This window comes from Sinocyclocheilus anshuiensis, unplaced genomic scaffold (genome assembly GCF_001515605.1).
Source record: "Sinocyclocheilus anshuiensis isolate Anshui unplaced genomic scaffold, SAMN03320099.WGS_v1.1 scaffold784, whole genome shotgun sequence".
In the NCBI taxonomy this organism is placed as follows: domain Eukaryota; kingdom Metazoa; phylum Chordata; class Actinopteri; order Cypriniformes; family Cyprinidae; genus Sinocyclocheilus; species Sinocyclocheilus anshuiensis.
The window spans coordinates 74,708-98,673 of record NW_015554160.1 but is presented as its reverse complement, the minus strand read 5'-3'; the positions used below and the strand labels follow the sequence as shown (position 1 = coordinate 98,673).

Here is a 23,966-nt window from a genome sequence, read left to right as displayed (position 1 = left end):
TTGTTTCACCGCTGGAGCAGATGTAGACAAGAATGACTCCTAAGCGATTGAGGTGTTCTGTTGTTGGATGTAATAATGAACATAGCAGTCATCATTTACTCCCTACATCTGAGCCGCTGAAGACGCAGTGAATTATTTGTTTCTGAAGGGAATGCGCCCCCGATCTACATAAATGCATCTATGTTCGCACGAATCATACATGATCCAGCCTCATCTACAGAAGAAGTGAGTACCATTAAGACCCTAAAGAATCATATCAACTTGTGGAAAATGGGCATCCTGTGACCCCTTTAAAATAAAATAAGTTTAATTTTTTTTATTTTACCTAATTTTATTTCAGTTAATATTTGTTTCATTTCAAGTAGCCTACAAAAATGTTTTTTTTAATGGTTTTATTTAACAATAATAACCCTGAATGAGAGATGATAGAAAAAGAATAAAAAGACCCTGTTTTTATTTCTATTTATTTGTTAAATTATGTTCAGCAATTTTTTACTACTAATAATTATATTTAACAGTATATCTGTATTTGTGTAATGTCTGAATGCCATTTTAATGTGCAACCTCATAATCATGCTACAGGTAACTGAGTCATAAATGTCACAATTTTTAAAAGGCCTTTGCTAGTGATCAAATAAATGTTTATGATATAGGCTACTGCATTATGCCATATAGGGAACTAGGGAGTGGAATGTGAGATAGCCTCTTACCCCTCTCATTTCCCTTCATATCCTCTCTTTCTTTTCCTCTTTATGATCACTTTTTCACTGATTCAGATCCTCTAGTCACCTCTTACCGGCAGGTTCCCCTGTGATTCTAATGCAGCCTGAACAGGACACTGTCTGACTACAGCTGATAATGGAGCTGCTGATTAAAGGATATGAGGCTAGGCTCTACTGAGCACGCAGGTGTCATTCCTCCAGTCTAGTGCTGTATCACAGGCAGAGAGCAGATGGTTGTAATGTCCCAGAAGACAGCACAGACATCAATATGTGCCCTGGAGAGAGCTCCAGATCGTAGCCCTCAGCTCTTCAATGCAAATGTTACATTTGATAGGGTAACTGCATGCGTGGGCTTAAACATCTAAAATTACGCCCAAGCAGGTCTACTTATAATATAGGAATGATAAAATAGCAATAAACTAGATTTTAAAAAATACTTCACCCCCAACCACTCACGTTCGTATTCCAAAACCATTTTTTCCCTTTGTAGGCATACATGTTTAAAAGCAATACTAATAGGCTATGTAGGCCTATTATTCTATAAAATATCATATGTTAGTATCCTATAGGCTACTACTAAACTGTGGTTATCCTACTGACTCAGTGTTAATAAAGCTAACCAGTGTAATCGCTGTGAAGATAAAGAAGCTTTATAAAATTGTGAAATGTATTATTTTTTTAAATGAGATTCCTTGCAGCATTAAATTATACAACATATTTACGATATATTGCCCTATAAAATCTGGGGGGAAAAAAGCCATTCGCCTTTAAAAATAATAATTGTATTAATCGTAGTTTATAAAAGATAAACTATTCCTCCTGTAATTTTGCGCAGGCACAGGTTTGGACAGCACGCCCGGCGCTCAAGGACCCCTCAGCATCCGAACCATCCGAACATGGCGGCGGTCACAAGGCTGTGCTGTGTCCTCCGGTTGTCATTTGAAGGTGCATTTTTAATAACTCGTTTTTTTAATTAACGTTTGTTTTTACCTCTATTGGCGGTTGTCTTTGAGTTTGGTGAGAGCTCCATGTAAATAATGTTTAAGGTTTAAAGATAAAGCTAGTGTGAACATGCTAACAGTCCCTGTCAGAGTAGAAGAAATGTGATGGTTTGCCTCATAAAAAAGAAATACATAACTCTAAAACGATTTTATCCCTCATGCAGATAGTACAAAATGTCTGCCCTAACCACCATAGACATCTCTGCAATAACTGTCAGTAAATTGCCACACTGACCTCTGAAATTTGAAGCATGTGACGTTCATTTTAATGTGTAACGTACTTGTTTGTTATCATTCATACGCAATGTCTTGATTTTATTGTTTTAAATATCTTCGTCGTTCCAGATCTGAAGTATGAGAATTCTGACCTTACGTGATGTTGTGTGAAGAACTGCAAGTAGCTGCTTAGTACGGCAATTTTTGCTTGTGTTTTGTGAACTATAAATGACTAATGTATTCAGTATTGCTGTTTCAGGGGCTTTGACCTTAACAGAGAAGCAGATAAAGCCTCCATAAAAAGTTTATGCACAATAGATGTACTCTTTGTTTTTATTGGTTTGTTTTTGTGGTGGTTTATGCACAGTATAATGCATGTATATAACATGTGGAAACCAAAGATAATCAGTGATCTGGAAGGTATTGTGCATGTGGTGTGAACAGATTTCAGTAGAGAGGTGACATAAGCTTCTAAGCACTTAGAGGCAATGTTTATTAGATATTATAAAGAATAAACTTAAAAACTGGACTTTTAGGTGTTGAATAATTTTATACATGGACGTGTATAGTCAGTAGAATAGATAGTAATTTATGTGCATCTGGTTTTGTGCTGTATAATGGTATAGATCAGAACATTTAATTTTTCTTTTATGATATGTCCTGTCCTCTGTCACTCTTGTCAACAGGTGTTGGAGCTCTGAGAGCTCTAGGGGGCGCTGCTCACCTCTCCCATTTGGCAAGACGCAGTCCCCCCCAGTATGCTCCAGTCACTGCCGCCCTGCAGCAGAACAGACATTCAAGCTTCTTCAACAAACGTAAGGAGCTATGATATGCTTTGAGTGTCAGTCAAGATCCTGGAGTGATGGTGCCTGATTGCTTAGGGATCAGGGTTGTAAAAATAATAATTGTATTAATCGTAGTTTATAAAAGATAAACTATTCCTCCTGTAATTTTGCGCAGGCACAGGTTTGGACAGCACGCCCGGCGCTCAAGGACCCCTCAGCATCCGAACCATCCGAACATGGCGGCGGTCACAAGGCTGTGCTGTGTCCTCCGGTTGTCATTTGAAGGTGCATTTTTAATAACTCGTTTTTTTAATTAACGTTTGTTTTTACCTCTATTGGCGGTTGTCTTTGAGTTTGGTGAGAGCTCCATGTAAATAATGTTTAAGGTTTAAAGATAAAGCTAGTGTGAACATGCTAACAGTCCCTGTCAGAGTAGAAGAAATGTGATGGTTTGCCTCATAAAAAAGAAATACATAACTCTAAAACGATTTTATCCCTCATGCAGATAGTACAAAATGTCTGCCCTAACCACCATAGACATCTCTGCAATAACTGTCAGTAAATTGCCACACTGACCTCTGAAATTTGAAGCATGTGACGTTCATTTTAATGTGTAACGTACTTGTTTGTTATCATTCATACGCAATGTCTTGATTTTATTGTTTTAAATATCTTCGTCGTTCCAGATCTGAAGTATGAGAATTCTGACCTTACGTGATGTTGTGTGAAGAACTGCAAGTAGCTGCTTAGTACGGCAATTTTTGCTTGTGTTTTGTGAACTATAAATGACTAATGTATTCAGTATTGCTGTTTCAGGGGCTTTGACCTTAACAGAGAAGCAGATAAAGCCTCCATAAAAAGTTTATGCACAATAGATGTACTCTTTGTTTTTATTGGTTTGTTTTTGTGGTGGTTTATGCACAGTATAATGCATGTATATAACATGTGGAAACCAAAGATAATCAGTGATCTGGAAGGTATTGTGCATGTGGTGTGAACAGATTTCAGTAGAGAGGTGACATAAGCTTCTAAGCACTTAGAGGCAATGTTTATTAGATATTATAAAGAATAAACTTAAAAACTGGACTTTTAGGTGTTGAATAATTTTATACATGGACGTGTATAGTCAGTAGAATAGATAGTAATTTATGTGCATCTGGTTTTGTGCTGTATAATGGTATAGATCAGAACATTTAATTTTTCTTTTATGATATGTCCTGTCCTCTGTCACTCTTGTCAACAGGTGTTGGAGCTCTGAGAGCTCTAGGGGGCGCTGCTCACCTCTCCCATTTGGCAAGACGCAGTCCCCCCCAGTATGCTCCAGTCACTGCCGCCCTGCAGCAGAACAGACATTCAAGCTTCTTCAACAAACGTAAGGAGCTATGATATGCTTTGAGTGTCAGTCAAGATCCTGGAGTGATGGTGCCTGATTGCTTAGGGATCAGGGTTGGCAGCCCATAGGTCACAGGTTTGACTCTCAATATCATGAGCACAGAGTTTATGAGATCTCTTTTCACCATTGTACTCTTGAACATAGTACTTAACCTCAGGCCGCTCCAGGGGGGACTATGACTGAAGATACTGTGCCATAAGTTGCTTTTTTAAGCATCTGCTGTATGACAATTGACAAATGTCACAAAAAAAAAATTCAGCACAACTTTAGAATATTTTACCAAACTTTTTTCAGATGGTCTGTAAAATGATTAATAACATCATATGTTGTTTAGTTACATTAAATGAAGGATCCCTAATTAAATTGAAGTTTAGAAATTAAATGAAGATAATTGAAAGACGTTAAATTACTGTGGAAGATGAGCAAAGCATTCAATAAGCAATACAGAAACAATCAATATAGTATTATTTTATTTCAATGTCATTGAACAGGAGTATAGCATTGGCATGCAGTTCAGGGTTATTATTATTAGCTAAAACTAATACTATAAAACATTTTTTGTTAATTGAAAAAAGCTGTAACCAAATAAAACTGTTAGTTTAAAAACTTCAACTAAAAGAAAATGTTGAAATGTAACTGAAATAACTTTAAGCACTGAAATGATTAAAAGCTAAAACTACTACATAGCAAATGATAATTAAAATTACAGTAAAATGAAAACTAAAAATCTAAAAATAAAAGCTAATTCAAAATAATGATAAACAATTATAATAGCATATAAATAATGATAAATGAATGCTTATTTTAGATCTTTTATTTTATATATCATTGGCATGTGTAAATACTGTAGGGAATGGGTTTATGCATGCTTTGCTCTTCCACGTGAATCTTGCTAATATGGAGAATATTATAGAAGTGAAGCACAGAAACTGTTTTGCAGAGTCACCAACTGTCTTTGCTTGACCGTGAAATCAGACTATAAATATGACTTTTAATTTGAACGAATTAAACAAAAACATCATCTTTTTAAGCCCTTTACCTCTAATATATGCAACCTTTGTTGTTCACCCAACTCTTTTTTTTTGTCTGCTTTCATAAGGATCTGCTCCTTGTGATGTAAACACCTCTTCATTGAATAGTGCAAGCTTAGAAAATAATACCGTTATAAAGAAAATCATCCAAAACATTTTTTTTAAACTTTAAAAACTGCATAGGGATGTGCCTTCATCGTCTTTCTTGCAGATGGTGTGATTGCATGTATGGACATGAGTGTGTGCGTCAGTGTGTATTGGGGATGTTTGGTTGTCAGATAGAATTATGATATATCTTGAACTGCTTTTGTTGGAATCGGATGCTTCATTAAGCCTGGCAGGCCTCTCGGTCTCATCTAATTAAGTCCTAATTAAATCAGAACAACATCAAACAACTCCCAACGTCCCAGATTACCCAACCCCTCTAAACACGCACACACAGAATATAGATGAAAGTTCATAATTTCAGGGTAAAACCAACAGCTGGAATCCGTGCAGTCATTATATAAATACACAGGTTAACACTTTATTATTTATTCTTCACCTTATTAGAGTGTGTATGAGTCTAATAGACCGTATTAGTGATGTGATTGTAGGTGTGTGTGATTTATTGACATCCATTTATTCCCTTAGTGACAGCTGATGAGCTTTGGCGGGGAGTCTTAGCTGAGTCCGGCGCCGGTGCCAGAAAGGGAAGAGGAAAGAGAACCAAACGTAAAATAAAAAAAGATCTCAACCGAGGCCAGAACCTTGGAGAAGGTACATCCCACCCATAATATCCTCTCACTTTGCCTGCTTCACAGCATGAACAGAACACACTAAAAACATTTTAAGGGGCTTTGTTTTACACTTTTATTTCTTGTACCTAAAACATTATAATTTGAAAAAAGATAATTTTTAAAGAAAAAAAAAATCATAATTTACATTTGATTATAATGAGACTTTGGGGGCGGGGATTTGGGTCCATTTTTTTATGTTTTTGAAAGAAGTGTCTTATTCTCACCAAGGCTGTTTTATTTGATCGAAAATACAGTAAAAACAGTAATATTGTGAAATATTATTACAATTTAAAATATTTGTAAAATTTGAAATAACTGTTTTCTGTTTCAGTATATTTTAAAATGTAATTTATTCCTGTGAATTCCTGTCTTTAGTGTCACAGACCTCTTTAGAAATCATGCTAATTTGGTGCTCAAGAAACATTTCTTATTATTAATGTAAGAGGCAAAACAGCTGCTTAATATTTTTGTGGAAACCATGATGCATTATTTTCAGGTTTCTTTAATGAATCGAAAGTGCAAAAAAAGCATTTATTTGAAATAGAAAACTTTTGTAATATTATAAATGTATTTACTGCCACTTTTGATCAATTTAGTATTTGCTAAATAAAAGTAGTCGTGTGATTAAAAAAAATCTTACTGACCCTACATCTCATCATTCTCTGACCCAAAGAATTAAACTGGCTATTTTTGCTTCTGTTTGCTACTTTAAGGCATGTAAATGGTGATATTGCATTTTATGACCTGTTTTGCAGCATATAAATAATCTTGAATGAGTGGAGTGAGTGAGCTTATGTAGCAAATGTTTGGATAGTAAATCAAACATTAAGGAAATGTTTTAATGATACGATGCCTTAAAAAGAAATGCCTTAAGCTTTTATTGCTCACCCGTTCTGGTTTTCTCTGGACAGATTTAAGGCCAACACTACATTAAAACGGCTATAAACAGCAGTAACCATTAGCTGTCCATTTTAGTCTGTAGCGTTTCTTGAAGTGTTTGCACCCACTATGCCAGTTAATGAATATCAATCACAGCTCAGCTTCAAGTTTAGAGGTATATATCTGCCGTTGGAATCTAACCTTCTCCTAAGCTGACATTGCTCACAGAGTGCCACAGTTATTGAGTGGCATTATTTACTTTCACTGAAAAAACCTCGGGAATCTATCGATTTATTTTTCTCCCTCTCTCACACTCGCTCATGGAAGCCTTTGTTGAAATCAGATAGAAACCGATAATAATGTGTAACGTGTGTTTTTGTGATTCCATGTGTGCTCTTTAGGTCGTGCTGGCTACCTGTGGCCTGGTCTGAATTCTCCGGTGTATAGAGATGGGTCCGTCCAGAAACCATCACAACGAGGAGAGGCAGAGCAGAAGGAGGTGACAGCAGCCCTGGAACGCCAGAGGGATGAATGGGACAAACGCAGGAAGACTAAGATAAAGAGAGAGAGGGGCTGGACCGGCTACTCTTGGGGTGGGATCAGTCTGGGTCCGCCAGATCCGGGGCCCAACGGAGGTGTGTTTGTGTGTGTGGGACATCTCTTTGATTTGTCCCATTCTGCTGAAAACACTTGGTTAAGGAGATGCATGGATGTATAGTTGATTTATAATGGATAGTCAAACAGTTTGATGAAAACATAGTAGAATGTATGGTACAACACCTGCATCTACGCACTTTGGTTGCTTCAACACTCACACACACACTCAGACACAGTGAAACGAGATGCAGAAAGTGCAATCTCCTTGTAATTTACACCGCTGTTCATCTCTGTTCTGCCGCTCACCATCTTACCGTGCGAATAGATTTCCCGTCGTCTGATTGGCCAAAGGGATGTGGGTGCAATCTCTGGTAGTCGTGGTGATGGATTGCCCAGCGACGGTGAGGCCTGGAGTCTAAATCATGTCTAGATCTGCTCCCAACAACTTCTCACCCCTGAGTCACCACAGCAACACCCCCTCCTTTGAATCGAGGAAATATGCTTGTCTCTCGCTTCAACACTCACACACACACTCAGACACAGTGAAACGAGATGCAGAAAGTGCAATCTCCTTGTAATTTACACCGCTGTTCATCTCTGTTCTGCCGCTCACCATCTTACAGTGGGAATAGATTTCCCGTCGTCTGATTGGCCAAAGGGATGTGGGTGCAATCTCTGGTAGTCGTGGTGATGGATTGCCCAGCGACGGTGAGGCCTGGAGTCTAAATCATGTCTAGATCTGCTCCAACAACTTCTCACCCCTGAGTCACCACAGCAACACCCCCTCCTTTAAATCGAGGAAATATGCTTGTCTCTCGTGGGCAAAATGAAACACCTGTAATGAGTTACTGTGGCAACCTCAGAGCCCTGGGGTTAGAGGTCATAACAGACCGCTCACCTAATCTCATTTAACGCGTTTGCTGTCCCTGATCAAAAACAAGTAGGCTGTGTGAGCCATTTTTAGCTATCTCAACCTGTGCTGATGACCTTTAGTGTTTTTTGTTGTTTATAACAAGTTGTGACTTTGCTTTTTCCCTTTTTTCCCTTCAGAAACATATGAAGATTTTGATTCACGCGTGATAGAGGTGAGTACGAACAGAACCATGCATCTTACTAACATGAAATTGCATTAAAACAAATTCCATAATGTTTTGAATTTATGATTGAAAATGAATATTCTACTTGAAAAGATTTTTGTATCAATTATGATCTGATTGGATTATTAAAAGTGATTTTTCTTATTATTATTTAATATTATTTTTCCCTACCTGCGACAAGGGATTCATTTGATCTGCTTTATCTTGTTTCTCCATTGATAGCCATTCCAATGCAGTTGTGAATTCTGACAAAATATATATTTAATAAAAAAAATTAAGGAAATTAATACTTTTTTGTTTGTCAAGAATATCTTAAATTAATAAAAAGTGACAGTTAAGAAATTTATAAAGTTACAGAAGATTGCTCTGTCATATAAGCGCTGTTTCTATTCAACAAAAAACAAAAACTCTCCATCTATAATTAAGATGAACAGTTTTCAACATTGACAATAATAAGAAGTGTTTTTTGAGCAGTAAATCAGCATATTAGAATGATTTCTGAAGAATCATGTGACAATGAAGACTGGAGCAATGGCTGCTGAAAATACAGCTTTGCCATCAGAGGAATAAAATACAATTTAAACTATATTAAACGCTTAATTTTTCCCTTGGGTTGTTTTTTACTGAGGTCGTCACAGTGCATTTTGGGATTGCTTAATCCACAAAGGCTGCATACTGTGTTGCCTTAGAATTGCCAAAATGAGGTAATTTTTCTGCCTACTATTTGGAAAGAGTTTTATGTTGGGAAAAGACCTTTAAATGCTGCCTAGGTAGGTGGCAAACCAAGTTTGGAACAGAGCTAGTGTGTTTGTGATGATGTCAAAGAGATGTGCTTTGGAGATACAGCATCTCATCATTTTTGAATTCAAGAGAAATTGTGTTTGTGTGTATCTCCCTTGTGAGTGTGATTGCATGTGTGTATCTCAGAGCTTCTGAACCACTCTCTTAAACTCCTAAATGGGAGGCAGTCGGGACACAAAATCTGCTCAGCACAAAATTACCATGTAGTGTGGAGTGTCTGGAGAATTATCTAATTATACACAACAATGAACGTTTGATAAACAAATCTCTGTATAGAGCCCCTGGCTGGCACCACAAGACTCATTTGGCAGAAGTGTTGCTGAGTTTAGAATGGAAATCAGTACAGCAATTCACCTCGGGTCCTCGTCTCTCTTTCACTTTACTGCGTTTTCCATATTGTCTTTCTTTTGTCCTCTGATTCTTTCATTTCCATAAAGCTTTGTTGGCAAAGAAGTGGACAGGTTTACAGCCAAAGTTTTTTCTTCCCTATCTGAACACTGCAAGAAATCAAATGGCAGGCTGATGATTTAGGTGAAGTGATCTGCTTTCTTCTCGCTCTCATTAGCTTTGTTCCAAAACCTAGTGAGCTGCCTCATTGCCTACTGCCTACACACGCAGTTGTCTGAGACACCAGCCTCTTAATTGAAATGAACCTCATAAATGACTTGGAACGCTCAGTGTGCATCATACACTCTAAGGGAGACCTTATTTTTGTGGAAACCATGGTACGTTTTTTATTTGCAGAATTCTTTGTAAATATAATTCTTGTGAATATAAATTTCAAAAGACAGCATTTATTTGAATATAAAAATCTCTTGTATAATTATAAATAATAAATTAATTAATTAAATAATTACAGAATCAAATTCACCTTGGATTTTTTTTTCCACTGAGCTTGTAATCGTATGTTATAGAATTGCTGTCTGCAAAAGTTGCATGCAGTGCTGCCAAAAGGATGTGTCTTGGCAGGCCACATAATTAAGTTACCTAACCTTTGGAACAGAATTCACACCAGGAGCGTCTCCGTGATGCCTATGAAGACAGCTCGCTGGGTTTTGAACAGAACAATTCTGTCGCTCTCCATTTCTTTCGTACTGTCATTTTGATTGACGTTTTAGGGCCACTGGCAATAGTGACTAGAATGGACCACCACAGACTGTGAGTCAGACCCCCTCAGTCTTTTGCAGTGTCCAGCACATTAGCGCTGAGTCTGGACAACAGTATATCGCATGTGATCGGGCACATGGCAGCGTGTTGTCCTCACATTGCCCCAGAGCTTAAGAGATAACCCAGTACAGACACACTAGAGGGCTTACACAGAAATGAAGAGTATTTGCGGTTCTCCAGGACCTCCATCTCTGTGGACGCAGATTAATTTGAAGTGTTTCTGAAAAGCTTGGTGACATTATCAGGCTTGCATTTAAAGTGGCGCACTTTTCCCTCCCTCCATCCCGCTGTCTCCTGGGTGTCCTAGTGAAGGCACGAGTAAAGTCTGAAAGAGCCCAAGTACTTATAAAGCCACATTAATTAAACCAAATATTTCTTGTAAACTCGAGAACTTCTCCCAAGGACACGCAACGTCTGCCAAGAGAGAGGGAAGAGAGCCATAGTGCTCTAGAGCGGATGATACATGAGCAAGACTGAGAGAGCGAGACAGACAGAGGAGGGCAAGAGATATGGCTGATAGTTAGAGAAGATTGATAAAAAGATGTAATGGTTATGGAGATAGATTAAAGCAAGAGGAGGACTTTTAGAGTTTTAGGCTCCCATCTGCATTTTATCATGTCTTATAATGGTTAAATGATCTCATTCTCTTTTTCTGTATCTTACACACCATTTTACATAGTCACATTTTGCATTGTCTAGTCAAGTTTATTACTTTGATATTGTTGTCACACTATTTATAAGGCATGTTTTACACTATAAAATTGACTACACTGTGAACTTGACGACATTGTCTGGAGACTTTACAGTTCTGTTATAGTTGCAAAACACTGGATCATTGGCATAGTTTACACTGTAATTACAGTGTAGGCATATTTTACATTGTAGTTACATTGTGTTGTCATATTTTACACTGTAGATACATTGTGTTGGCATATTTTACACTGCAGTCAGTTACATTGTTTTTGTATTTTGCATTAGTTGAGGTTAAATTGTCTGTATATTTTACACTGTAGTTACATTGTGTTGGTGTATTTTACACTGTAGTTATGTTGTATAGGCATAGTTTAGACTAGTTGCATTGTGCTGACTAGGGATGTAACGATTAACCGTGAGCCGGTTGAGTTACATTACGTTGGCGTATTTTACACTATAGTTGCATTGTGTTGGCCTTTTACACTGTAGTTACAGTGTAGGCATATTTTACATTGTAGTTACATTGTGTTGTCATATTTTTCACTGTAGATACATTGTGTTGGCATATTTTACACTGCAGTCAGTTACATTGTTTTTGTATTTTGCATTAGTCAAGGTTAAATTGTCTGTATATTTTACACTGTAATTACATTGTGTTGGTGTATGTTACACTGTAGTTACATTGTATAGGCATATTTTAGACTAGTTGCGTTGTGCTGATTTATTTTACACTGTAGTTACATTGTGTAGGCATATTTTACACTGCAGTCAAAGTTACATTGTTTTTGTCTTGCATTAGTCGAGGTTAAATTGTCTGTATATTTTACACTGTAATTACGTTGCGTTGGTGTATTTTACACTGTAGTTACATTGTATAGGCATATTTTAGACTAGTTGTTTGTTTGAAGTAGGATTTCAAAAAATGACCAGAGAGGTTGAAAAAATTGCTGATAAACAGAACTGGTGCACCTTAACAGTTGAAATTGAATGCATTTGAATTGGCACATGAGCAAGAGAGATGAATAATATTTTTTAGCCATTTTATTTAGGTAGGTATGTTAAACTCCCTTGTATTTGCATGCAGACCTACCTGCAGTAGTCCTTATCCTCACACAACCATATTTATTTTGTTATGAACTGTATGATAGCCAAACAATCCAAATGAACCATGCAGTGTGGATAAACCACGTAAACTGCCTAGTGGGGTACGCAGTGGCACTTTAATTGATGTACTTTTTTCTGTCAGAATAATACTTTATTTAAAAGAGGAGACATTACCGCAGACACTGTTTTAAACCGAGGCTTTCTGTAGAATGAGACGAGTACGTCTCGGCATTTGAATATTATAATGAATCAAGATATGGCACTTCAAAAGGTTGCTGACTGCTGGTTTAGGACATAATCAGCTGTGTAACTTTTGTGCTTGAGCTCTTTGAATAGGCTGAAATCCACCTTGTAACTTCCTCTGAACATGTCTAGTTCTTGCCAGTGGGTGGCTTTTTCTTTCAGCACAAAGATATCATCATATCAATAATACTCCTACAGCAAACGTTACATAACAGATTGCAGTAAGTAGCAGGAGCAAAAAAGCTTTTATTCTGTACAAGTACTTTATACTATGCAATTACGCACACATCTGCAGCCTAAGGGGATAAAGAGAGAGTGTATGTGTGTGTGTGTGTGTGTGTGTGTGTGTGTCTGCAGTATTTGAGACTGCAGTATTTGAGATGTTTGAGTGGAGCGTATTAGTGTTTTCCAGTGGGTGGTTGCTGACTGCTGGTTTAGGACATAATCAGCTGTGTAACTTTTGTGCTTGAGCTCTTTGAATAGGCTGAAATCCACCTTGTAACTTCCTCTGAACATGTCTAGTTCTTGCCAGTGGGTGGCTTTTTCTTTCAGCACAAAGATATCATCATATCAATAATACTCCTACAGCAAACGTTACATAACAGATTGCAGTAAGTAGCAGGAGCAAAAAAGCTTTTATTCTGTACAAGTACTTTATACTATGCAATTACGCACACATCTGCAGCCTAAGGGGAGAAAGAGAGAGTGTATGTGTGTGTGTGTGTGTGTCTGCAGTATTTGAGACTGCAGTATTTGAGATGTTTCAGTGGAGCGTATTAGTGTTTTCCAGTGGGTTTGTACTGCCTCCTGGTGGTTGCTTAAAGGAAGCACACATACAGAAATTGATTTCCTGCAGTCATATGTTATGTTTGTTCTTTGATTGACAGGTCAAGAGTGTGTTTAACGTCACGGCCAAAGAGAGCAGGAAGAGATCCATCAGTGCTCTGGTCGCTGTGGGCAATGGAAATGGAGCCGCAGGTAAATACAAATGCATATATGCCATTAATGATGTTTCTCTGAAGGCTAAATGCCTTAATCTAGATCTCAACTAAGGCCATCTCTGGTCTGGAGTATATGGAACAATTCAGTAGTTTAATATGTGGCTGGTAAAAACACAATGGCCATAATCAGTGTTAATGAGCTGTTTTATTCACTTCTCTGCAGGGTTTGCACTGGGAAAAGCAGCAGACAAGAACACCGCACTTAGAAAAGTAAGCCATGGTCACATGCAAACTCATTCACATGCACACAAAGTCACATACTGTACTCTAATTGCAGGCACGATTCCCCCCTGAAGCAACCTGAGGTTAAATGACTTGCTCAAGGGCACAATAATGACAGAACGGGGCTGTGAGCTCAATAATTCCTCAGTTCCCATGACACACTTACAAGATTTGAAGCTCTAGCTTTTGTGTTGGAGCTACCAGATCAGGTTACAGTGAAATCATCTTGACATTAAGCATGCTGCTTTGTTTTACAGGCAAAAAACCGAGCCATGCACTATCTCTACTACATTGAGAGATACAACAACCATACCAGTGAGTCACTTACTACTCTTTGTGCGTGTGCGAGTGTTACACACGTGCGTCACTGACTATCATATAACAAACAGACATCGTAAATCTCATGTGTATATGTGTGCTTTTGTGTGCGGTTTGAGAGAAGGATTCTACTGTGTCACAGCATTAATCATTTACATAATATATAGTTTCCATGTTTTGATATTTGTATATTTGAGAGCCTCTCTTTTAGGGCTGGGTGATATATATTAATTCATTCATTCATTCATTCATTAATATATTCACATAGATTTTGCTGGTGATATAAAATTAAGCAACATTATTAATATTATTATTCGCTTTTTACTGTGTTTTATTTTAACATTTTAATCAAATTTACAATAATGCGAAGAAATTATGGTTCCTCTGATTACCAAAAAAAAAAAAGTTTTTAATTTATTTCAGAGGTATGCATTGACTGAAGAAATGTATCATGGTTTCCACAACACAGCTGCACACTTTTCAAAATTGATGACAATAAAAAAAAATTAAGAAGTGTTTTATATGACACTGAATTTGCAGCTTCCTTGTATTTGTTGTTAATTTTTAATCATTATGCTCTTTTTATCCTCATGTGCAGTATATCATGACATCGAGTCTAAGTTTAAAAGGACCACACTCAGAATGAAGAAACAGAACAAAGGCAAGTGGCTTAACCTCACACACGCGTGAACAATCACAGTTTGCTTGATAACAGATCTGTGTGCCCAGTATGTTACTGAGCTCATCATGTACGTTTTGCAATATGATTTCCTTAAAATGAGATTTTGCAGGGGTGCGTTTGCACATCCACGTACCACATCCCAGATCCAAAACTTTTCGTTTCGTTTTGGTGGGATCATCTAGGACTAGTGTACTTGCTATTCAGTTCTAGTAGTCATGTACATCTCCTGTGCCCACATTGGATTGGATTTTGAGGAGGAAGTTTTCTAATTTAGTGACTACATGCAGCTCTTTTGATGTTGATGTGTTACTGTAAGTTGACAAAGTGCAAATATGCCAATTATACTCTTCGTCATTTCAAAGTCAAGCAAATGTTTTCATGATATCCAGGGGTGCATTTCCAAAAAGCAACCATGGTTGCAAGTTCCGTCGTTACCAATAGAGTTCTATGGAACTCGCGATCATGGGTAGCTAACGATGCTTTTGGAAAACGCATCCCAGAACAGTACATATACATATAGTATCAGATTTCCCATCACATCCTTTGAGCCATGAAGGGTTTGTTTGATTCCTGACATCAGAGCTGAAATTATGATGTTCAGATTTGAGATGGGGCTGATGGTAATTGAGTTCTGAGTTCAGCTCTGATGTGACTCAAATTCTCAGAGTCCATGTCTCACCTCAGAGTAATGAAACCTGGCAGGAGCTGTTATGATTGGATCTGGAACTCTGGGAACCATGATCGTCCACCTTTCCCATCTATAGGGTCACATTGTTATGTAATGTGGATCACACTTACCCTGGACATATTTTCTTTTACCTTAATCTCACCCGTGAAAATGTTTGTTGACAGTATTTTTTATTTTAGTTTGAAATGAGATGAAAAACATCAGTGTGATGATAATTGACACATGTTTGGTCATTTTTCTTTAGTGTATCTGTAACACATTTTTGTATTATCATTAGTTAAAAAAGGCATAGTTCACCCAAAAATGAAAATTTTTATTTACTCACCCTCATGTTATTCCAAACCTGTATGAGTAGTTTGGTTCCCGTTGACTTGGACAAAAAATACACTTAAAGTCAAAGGGAATGGGAAATATCTTGTGTTGTGTTCCACTGAAGAAAGTAATATGACAAAGTAAAAATGTACAAACCATGTAGAATTTTTGTCAAAACTCAATAAAAGACTATATAAAAAAGACCTTCACCTTCTCTCTTCTATTTGATCTAATTTTTTTTCTTTCTTTCAGGTTATGGTCTGCGTTGTCATCGGGCGGTAATCACTCTTTGTAAGCTGATTGGGATAGAGGATATGTATGCTAAAGTAGATGGTTCAGTTAACCTCCTCAACATCACCAGGGCTCTCTTCCACGGCCTGGCCAATCAGGTGAGAGATTTCAGCAGTACAATAGCCAATCAGATCAGTCTTTGTACACATCGTAGTGGCTTATTTGATATAGTGACCATGATTTTGCCAAGTATTGTGTGTTTCAGAATCAACATCTTCTGTTAGTCTTGGAACCACATTTCTGTCAAACATGTCTTAATTAATGTTTATATGTTGTTAGTATTAATCAAACAACAATAATAACATGAAAAGTCTTAACCATTTCTTTGATTGTTATTTGCTTAAACAATATCTTGCAGCAATGTTTACTTATTGAAATTACTTGGAGAGTACATGCCATTGTTGTGATTTGTAATATTGATGTTAATATTTAACCGGTTTAAATCAAGTGGATTCAATAATATTGTTGCGGTAGTATCATCTAGATTACTCTGATTTAACTCTAATATGTGAATATTCATAAATGAAATTCGTGCAATACTCCATCCCTAACTCTGATACTAAAATCAGATTGATGGTTTTCGAGACCAATAAACTTAAACGTCCAGGAACTTCTTTAAGGAACAATTGGAAAGAATTCAGGCTAAATCTGTATCATTCCAGTTTGCTGAATCCTCACTGTTTGGCCTCACTAAAGAATAATCTATTGTTCACTAGGACCTTAAAGGGATAGTTCACCCTCAAATGAGAATTTAATCGCCCTCAGGCCATCCAAGATGTAGATGAGTGAACAGATTTGGAGAAATGTAATGGTAAAACAGCAAAATCTGTTCAAAACAAACTCATTTACGTCTTAGATGGCCTGAGGGAGAGTACATTTTCATTTCTGGGTGAACTATTCCTGTAAGTATGCATGTTCACAGTAAACTAAGGACCCTCTAAACTGCCACTGTATTTTTCAGGCTTATAACTGACTTCCTCTCCTCTGTTGTTCTACAGGAGACTCATCAGAATCTCGCTGATAAAAAGAAGCTGAATGTGGTGGAGTTCAGGGCAGAGCAAGGCACTCTGCCCATCGTAGTGGCGCGACCGCAGCTCGGTGCCCGTAAGGAACCTGAAGTGGAGGACGATGTGCCCAACACGCGTCTGCACTGGGCTGATGTGAAGGCCTCACAGGGTGTTAAGAGATCAGTGTGGGCAGGGGTTAAAAGGACCATCTGGTGATCTGAACGGTAATGTCCAGCCAATCCGTATTGCAGGTTGAGTGTCTAGTGCAGAACTGACAACCGTTTGCTGGGGGCACATGCTTGGATTGGAACTAGGCTGTTAAACTACCATTTCACCACACAGTGAAAGGTCCTGAAGTGCTACATACCCCCAGAAATGAGTGTTTATATGTCGCTAGCCCATGAAAGAGTAGCTTGGAAGTGAATGTATGAAGGGAGACTTTGTTCTCACTTACCTACACATGACTTATAACTGGAAATAAATCTACAATAAACCCACGTTCAGTGTCAGCTCATCAATCTTGCTCATGTTTTTTTGTAAAGGCATGGTCACATTTCAGCTTAATTTCAAAATGTTGCTGCAAAAAGGTCCACTGTTTATCATCAATGGTGTGGCGATGCATCACACAGAGGTCACTTTCAAATTTAGCTCATGCAAAATAGCAATGACTGGATTGCAGCCGTGGAAAAAAAATGCAAGTCTAGAGGTTTTTTTTTAAGTTGAACTTCTTTTAATTTAAGCACTGCATTTTTATAACACTGTGTAATGTGCAACACACAAGTGCAATGGTCAAACGCGCTCATGTTCTAGCTCATGTTTACATAGAAAAACAAAGGAAAAGCAATGTAGTTGAATGCAAAATCTCATTCTGTGTGAACGACCCCGTATATAGTTAATCACTGTTTATGTAGTTTTTTTTATGTTGTCTTGCAAACACAGCTTTATAATTGAGTTAGCTGATATATTAATTAAATGCAAAAGTTGTGTATAGGTATGTTGTATTTTAGAGAGTTGGTACGGCTCATTTGATCAGTTCATTTGCATATGCAAAATATGGTTCAAAACACCAGTGTTCAGGGGAGTGTTTGGAGTGAAATCAGTGTTTGGTTAAATTGGGCTGATTTTTTTTATTTTTTATTATGCGTTTATTTTAAATTTGTTAGGGATCCATACCTCCATTTGACGTGTTCCATTGGTGTTAGTAATATTTTTAAATCTATTTTTTAAAGAGAGATAGCTCAGCTAAATGTGAGTGCTAGAGTGTCTTTTATGTTAAAATACATCTGTCACAAGCTTGTCTCTCATATACAAGCATTTAAAAGCCAGAATACTGGAATCTACACATTATGAAACGTTCAACATCAATAAATACTGTGATTGACATTTGCCTATATGAAAATGCATCATTTAAATAGTCATATTTATACAGGCAATACATGAAGAGAGGGAGGGGAAGACAGGGAATTCTGTCCAGTTCATATTCTTTTATTAAAATATTATGTTCATGGCGTGTAGTAGCTAAATATACAAAAATTTATTTATCTGTTACAAAGGTACAAGAAGTATACAAAACCCACATTATTTCGTCATCCACATCTACACTGAGCGTCATTGTACAAGTACAGATAGCATTTCAAAAAGTTTCCCTTCCCCCAAATATAAGAATGCATCATCATTAGAAAAGTAATTAGGCTGGAATAATCTAGTATGGAAAGTATAAGTGGGTTTAATCCATCATCATTGCTTTTGTGTTTCTGAATAGAGGGCACTCAGGACTGACCCCTGACATTCGTCTTTTAGCCCCAGTGGTTTTCCAGTGTTTATTTACTATTTATTAAACAATTTATGTCAGATTTATTTTTCTTTTGCTTAGATTCTTTGATTAGAAGGATTTCCACCGCACAGCAGAAAGGATGCAATGGATGAAGTAAAGCAATGTGGCAACATACGAGAACACCTAAGGGAGAGAGAGAGTAAAAATTCAGCCATACATTTGAACTTTAAGTAGCTATAAAAATGTTTAAAAAAATGGAAGTTCATTTTTAGGTTTGCCAAAGATTATTATAAATTAAAGGTCTTTTTAAAAATTAAGCTAGCCTAAATATAAAAATATGGAAAGAAGCATGAATAATTAACAATTCAATATCAACAGATACCTATAAAGTCTTTATTTTGTGCTTACCACAGCTGCGATGTCAATTTTATAGTACTGGTCTAATGGTGCTAAAGTTGCATATTTGAGGATGATGGTCACATAGGCCAGGATCACTGAGGCGCTCAGATAGAACACCGCAGCAGTCAGGTGATAAATAAAGTCCTGCACACAGAAGACATCATAGTAAGTCAATCCATTATACAGTCAAACCAAAATTTATTCAGACACCTTCAACATTTCTCACATTATCACAGTTTATTCGCTAGTTTAGAAAATGGTAATAAAATATTACAAGAACTCAGAGTTAAACTGTCAGAACAAATTCATCTTGATAATGCCATCCTTCTGTTAGACTGTCTCACAAATGAATTAGGTTGAATAGCTGTCAGCTGTTAAATTTAAGTACACAATTAGATAATACCAATTTAGGTCAACCAATTACCAAGCAAAGCTTAATTTTGTTCAGTCTGTGGTGTAAAAAGGTTGCACTAGCAATTAAAGAAAAAACACTTAAGCAAAACATGGTCAGGTCAACGTGTCTGAAAGATTTTTGGTCCCAAATTCTTATCAGTTTTACTGGTAGTTCACTGTATGAAGACTTTTTTGGGTATAATATGCCACAGTTTACTTTATTTTGCTATAGTACATAAATTAACTGTAGTGTCCTGCACCCACTAGTAAAAAAAATATCAAAAATTATATCTGGTGTCTGAATAATTTTTGGTTTGACTGTAGATACACACATTCACACACACCAAGCATCTACTACTACGTGATGAGGCATGATAATATTATATTATGTTATATTATAAGCATATTATAATACATTATGTAGCAGTGGTCATTTTGACAGCAAATTTTGATTTAGCTTTAGTAGTTTTTTTTTTTGTTTTTTTTGGCTAAAATGGCTTTTAGTTTGAGTCATATCTTTTAGTCATCTGAATTATTTTAGTGGGGAAGTCTGAGCCACTATAAGCTAGCCTGCTCTCTGCTCACCGCTGTAGCCCAGGCGCTGCTGTTTTTGTGCCCTCCACAGGCGAAGATGACGAGCCAGAGGAAGGTCATCACAAAGCAGAAGACTGATACAAACATCACCCATCCTTGAGGGTTTGGCGTTGTCACATGTGTAGATGCCACCAGGATCCATACCAGCCCTCCAAACACCTGTGGGACAAACACACACACACCCACACATGCAAATTCAGTATAGCAATTTGTGCAAGTGCAACCAACCACAACCAGACTAGACCTTTGAATTTAGATAGTAGTTTAATGCATTCATTCTTATTAACACACCTGTGTTAATGATAAACTCACTCCACATAAAGTGTCTGTACACAGTACAAACCTTCCCTGATAATTACGGCTCACCAGACCAGCACAGATAATCACAGGCTTCTTGAAATGTATATAGACTATCTACGTTTCAAGTAGCCTGTGATGATGTTATTTATTGTTGTTATTTATTGTTGAGGAGCTGTTGCGTATATATTATATACTCAACAGCTCCTCAACAATAAATAACAAAAATATAGGCCTACTAATTTATTACACAGCGCTCTGGAATACTCGATTCTGATTGGTCAGGAGCGGAGCCGCATTCAGTGGTTGGTTAGATATTTTTTTACGTCGTCCATAGGAACACCGCTGGTCCGCTTCTATGCACAATCAGCTTGTAACACTCCAAAGAGAAAGGAAAACTTGAAATCGCATTATATGATGCCTTTAAATATCGTATCACACTGGCGATAATAATACAGTAGTAAGCTTTAATATAATACTTTTGCAGTGATCGATTTGTTGCTATAGGCGGATTGTTTTGCAATTGTTGTTTTTTTTAAAGCGGAAGATTTAAGATAATATAGCTAGATTATAAAATCATTTGAAATTACATCAATTTATGTCCATATTTACTTATATTTAGTTTAGTTAGTTTTCGTTACTTTTTTATCTCTTTAAATAAATAATGTTTAGGCGTGATTATGACAGTCTAACTGTGCATTATCAACTCTGAACACAGACACAAACCTAAACAGCATTCGATGCGACATATCACTCTCCTCTTACGATAACACATTCAAGCATTTCTCTCTCTCTCTTACACACCCATGGATTAATTTACTCTCACGACAAGAATCAAATGCACACAAACGGGCACTATTAAAAGATCATGATATTTCAGTAGCCACAAGTGCATAAACCAGCAAAGAAAGCATTTCATAAACGTCTTTCACACTCAATAGCATAGTGTGCAGCTACACTTAGCCTACTTTTTTATGACAGACTTAAAAGACCAGGTGTGTTTATAGAGGCATATTATTATCACATACATGTTTATCAAATATATTGCGTCTAAATGGCGAACTAGAACAAAGACAGTGAGAGGAGCTGATAAAAAGCACGCAGACTCGCACACTGTTTCTGTTTTCTCCGTCTGTTCCACTAATCCTCCTAACACGCATAGACTCATCTCGCCTTTCATTTGAATGACTGATACATGACCTGAGCTCACATTCATGCCCTTCAAAGCTCCTATACTGAGCTCAGACAAGAACCAGAACCAAAAAACAAACTCTTTCTTTCAAGCACCATTCTTTGATCCATCATTACAGGTTAATTCAAGCGTATGGGTTGTGTAGGTGAACTGTAGCCTATGTGTCCCTCATTAACCTTGGTGTCAAATGCTTGTGGAGGTGCTGGACTGAGACCTCGTCACTAGAAACCCACAGTTAGTTACATCCAATAATAGAAAAAAGTACAGGTCTATATAAAAATAATATAATAAAAAATTAAATTCTAATAGTTCAAAAGAATGTAAAATATTTTTGAGTAAAACAACCACGCTTTTCTCTCCACTGTCTTATTTAATACATATATGGACAAAACTAAATGAGTCGGAACCACCAATAATATACACAAACACATACTGTTTTAAAAACATATAACTTATCATATTTGTCGTTGAACTTATATTTAGACCAAAAACTACATTTTCTAATAAAATAACAGTAGCCTTGTTGGTCAAATGATAGGCTAGGCTACTACAGTTTAAAGAAGCCGTAAAGGTGAAAAAGGTGATTTTTTTGTTGTTGTTGTTGTTGTTGTTGTTGCTATTGTCGCCCGTTTTGCTTTTCTCCTATTTCCATTTTCCATTTTTTTACTTCAAATCAAAAAAAAAAAAAAGTAAGTTGAAAATGGTTTAGAAAAAATGCACGAAGCTAAGAAAATATTCTGAAAGCGTCTTACACTGTTTAAGTGTCCAAAATAATCTGATATTTTACAATAACCGGATAAGACTATGATAAACCATGGTCATTTCTGAGCATGAAGTATTCCGCTCACGCACCAGCTCTGGCAGGTAGAGGATGTCCGGTACAGTGGAACAGACCCGGAGTCCGCTGGGCAGACTCGACATCTGCTGCGTGGCCGCTGCCATGGTCGTGCTCCCGCTATCCTCTAGAGGAATGAGTGGAGTAACGGAGCCACGGGCGCGTCTTTTCAATGTCCACTGGAGACCAGAAAAACCTGCTCTTCCATTGACAAAACTTCCGTATGGACACACCCTCCGTGAGGAGAGCAACGGGCCGCTCCACTTTCACTGAGCGGGATGTGAGGCTGAGGATCGCGGGCTTTGTTTATATGGGTGCAGTGTGGCAACAGGACAGGTCAGTCAGCTCAGGTGTTCGCAAATACACAGACACACTCGACTGACCAAGTGTTTGTGGAGGGGAAGATGTTTGCCCAGTGAATAAAGTTTGGGTCAAAAACAGTTGGGCTAACAGTGTGGCAACATTGTAGGCGTATAGAAACAGTCGATAAGGAGAAGGAGTGTCCCCTCTCTCTTAAAGGGCATAGTTTTGAACAATGTCGACATCATAACTTTAAATAAACATGTATAAAATATGGGCGAGGTCTATTAATCAGTAGTACTTGTTGGAATATGACTCTTGTGAAATATAGCTGCATCTTTTGACTACCTCAGTTTCTGACAAACGTTGATGCAATCAAATAATGGACTGAGATGATCAGTAATATCAAATAGATTTATTTTTAAAAGGCTCATTTCAGATTAGATACACAATTTCAGTACAACATTTTCGTTTGTTTTTACAGCTCAAACAAAGCTAAAATCCATGGGCATCAAATTAGACCAGAATGTCACTTCAAAATCTTCATATCAAATCAGAAAGATCTCATTTTCTCTACTAATCTATTGCAGAATTCTCTGGAATTATTTGGCCGTATGGAAGCACTGCAAACATATCTCTCCTCCTAGTTTCATATTGAGCATCTCCTCAAAAATAATCCCATTGTTGGTTGTTTAAGATGGGTGGCTTGTTAGGAGGTGTGTTCCATGATGTTCTGCTGGTTAGTTGCCTATTAAGGTAAGGATCTGTTTCTGATATCCTCTTTATTGGTTTGAGCAGTGGTGGGCCGTCAGGGCCAGCAAAGCCTTCTCTGCTGGCCCAAACACTATCAGAATCACTGATTTAGTTTTAATATATTTTTCCATGAATGTGTATTAAATTATTTCCAATAGTCAATTCTCTTCATTTCATAGCTTTTCTCTTGGTTGCACTGCTTCCAGCAGTGTATGTTTATATTAGAGCTTTTATCCAATCATATTTCAGCAAACGTGTTGCCAGGGTCAAAGAAATCTGCCTTAAGGCCTTCCGAATCAACAGTGCAGGCGTCTGTTAGCTTAAATCAATGGCAATGAAACCGTTGCTTTAACCAATCAGATTTCGAGTTGGCAACACCAGGGCCATCTAGCTGGCTAAC

The 23,966-nt window shown here is 37.3% G+C and overlaps 2 protein-coding genes across 3 annotated transcripts; one reads left to right on the top strand and one right to left on the bottom strand.

Moving 5' to 3' along the window:
* Window positions 1-1,564: 1,564 nt before the first annotated feature.
* On the top strand, window positions 1,565-17,527 carry LOC107670879 (28S ribosomal protein S5, mitochondrial-like). 2 transcript variants are annotated; one of them, XM_016463677.1, is made up of 11 exons: window positions 1,565-1,667; window positions 2,626-2,754; window positions 5,782-5,907; window positions 7,208-7,441; window positions 8,454-8,488; window positions 13,396-13,486; window positions 13,673-13,719; window positions 13,989-14,046; window positions 14,648-14,710; window positions 15,984-16,120; window positions 17,021-17,527. In XM_016463677.1, the coding sequence occupies exons 1-11, from the start codon at window positions 1,619-1,621 to the stop codon at window positions 17,243-17,245; spliced, it is 1,194 nt and encodes a 397-aa protein (XP_016319163.1). In that variant the 5' UTR covers window positions 1,565-1,618; the 3' UTR covers window positions 17,246-17,527. The 2 variants fall into 2 exon arrangements, with proteins under 2 accessions (XP_016319163.1, XP_016319162.1); XM_016463676.1 differs by lacking the exons at window positions 1,565-1,667; window positions 2,626-2,754 and adding exons at window positions 2,907-3,009; window positions 3,968-4,096.
* Window positions 17,528-18,503: 976 nt separating this feature from the next.
* On the bottom strand, window positions 18,504-22,681 carry LOC107670827 (myelin and lymphocyte protein-like). Its single transcript, XM_016463596.1, has 4 exons — window positions 22,531-22,681; window positions 20,181-20,348; window positions 19,212-19,346; window positions 18,504-18,986 (listed from the first exon to the last, which is right to left on the bottom strand). Exons 1-4 carry the CDS (start codon window positions 22,618-22,620, stop codon window positions 18,912-18,914), a joined length of 468 nt encoding a protein of 155 aa, XP_016319082.1. The 5' UTR covers window positions 22,621-22,681; the 3' UTR covers window positions 18,504-18,911.
* Between the last annotated feature and the right edge of the window lie 1,285 nt (window positions 22,682-23,966).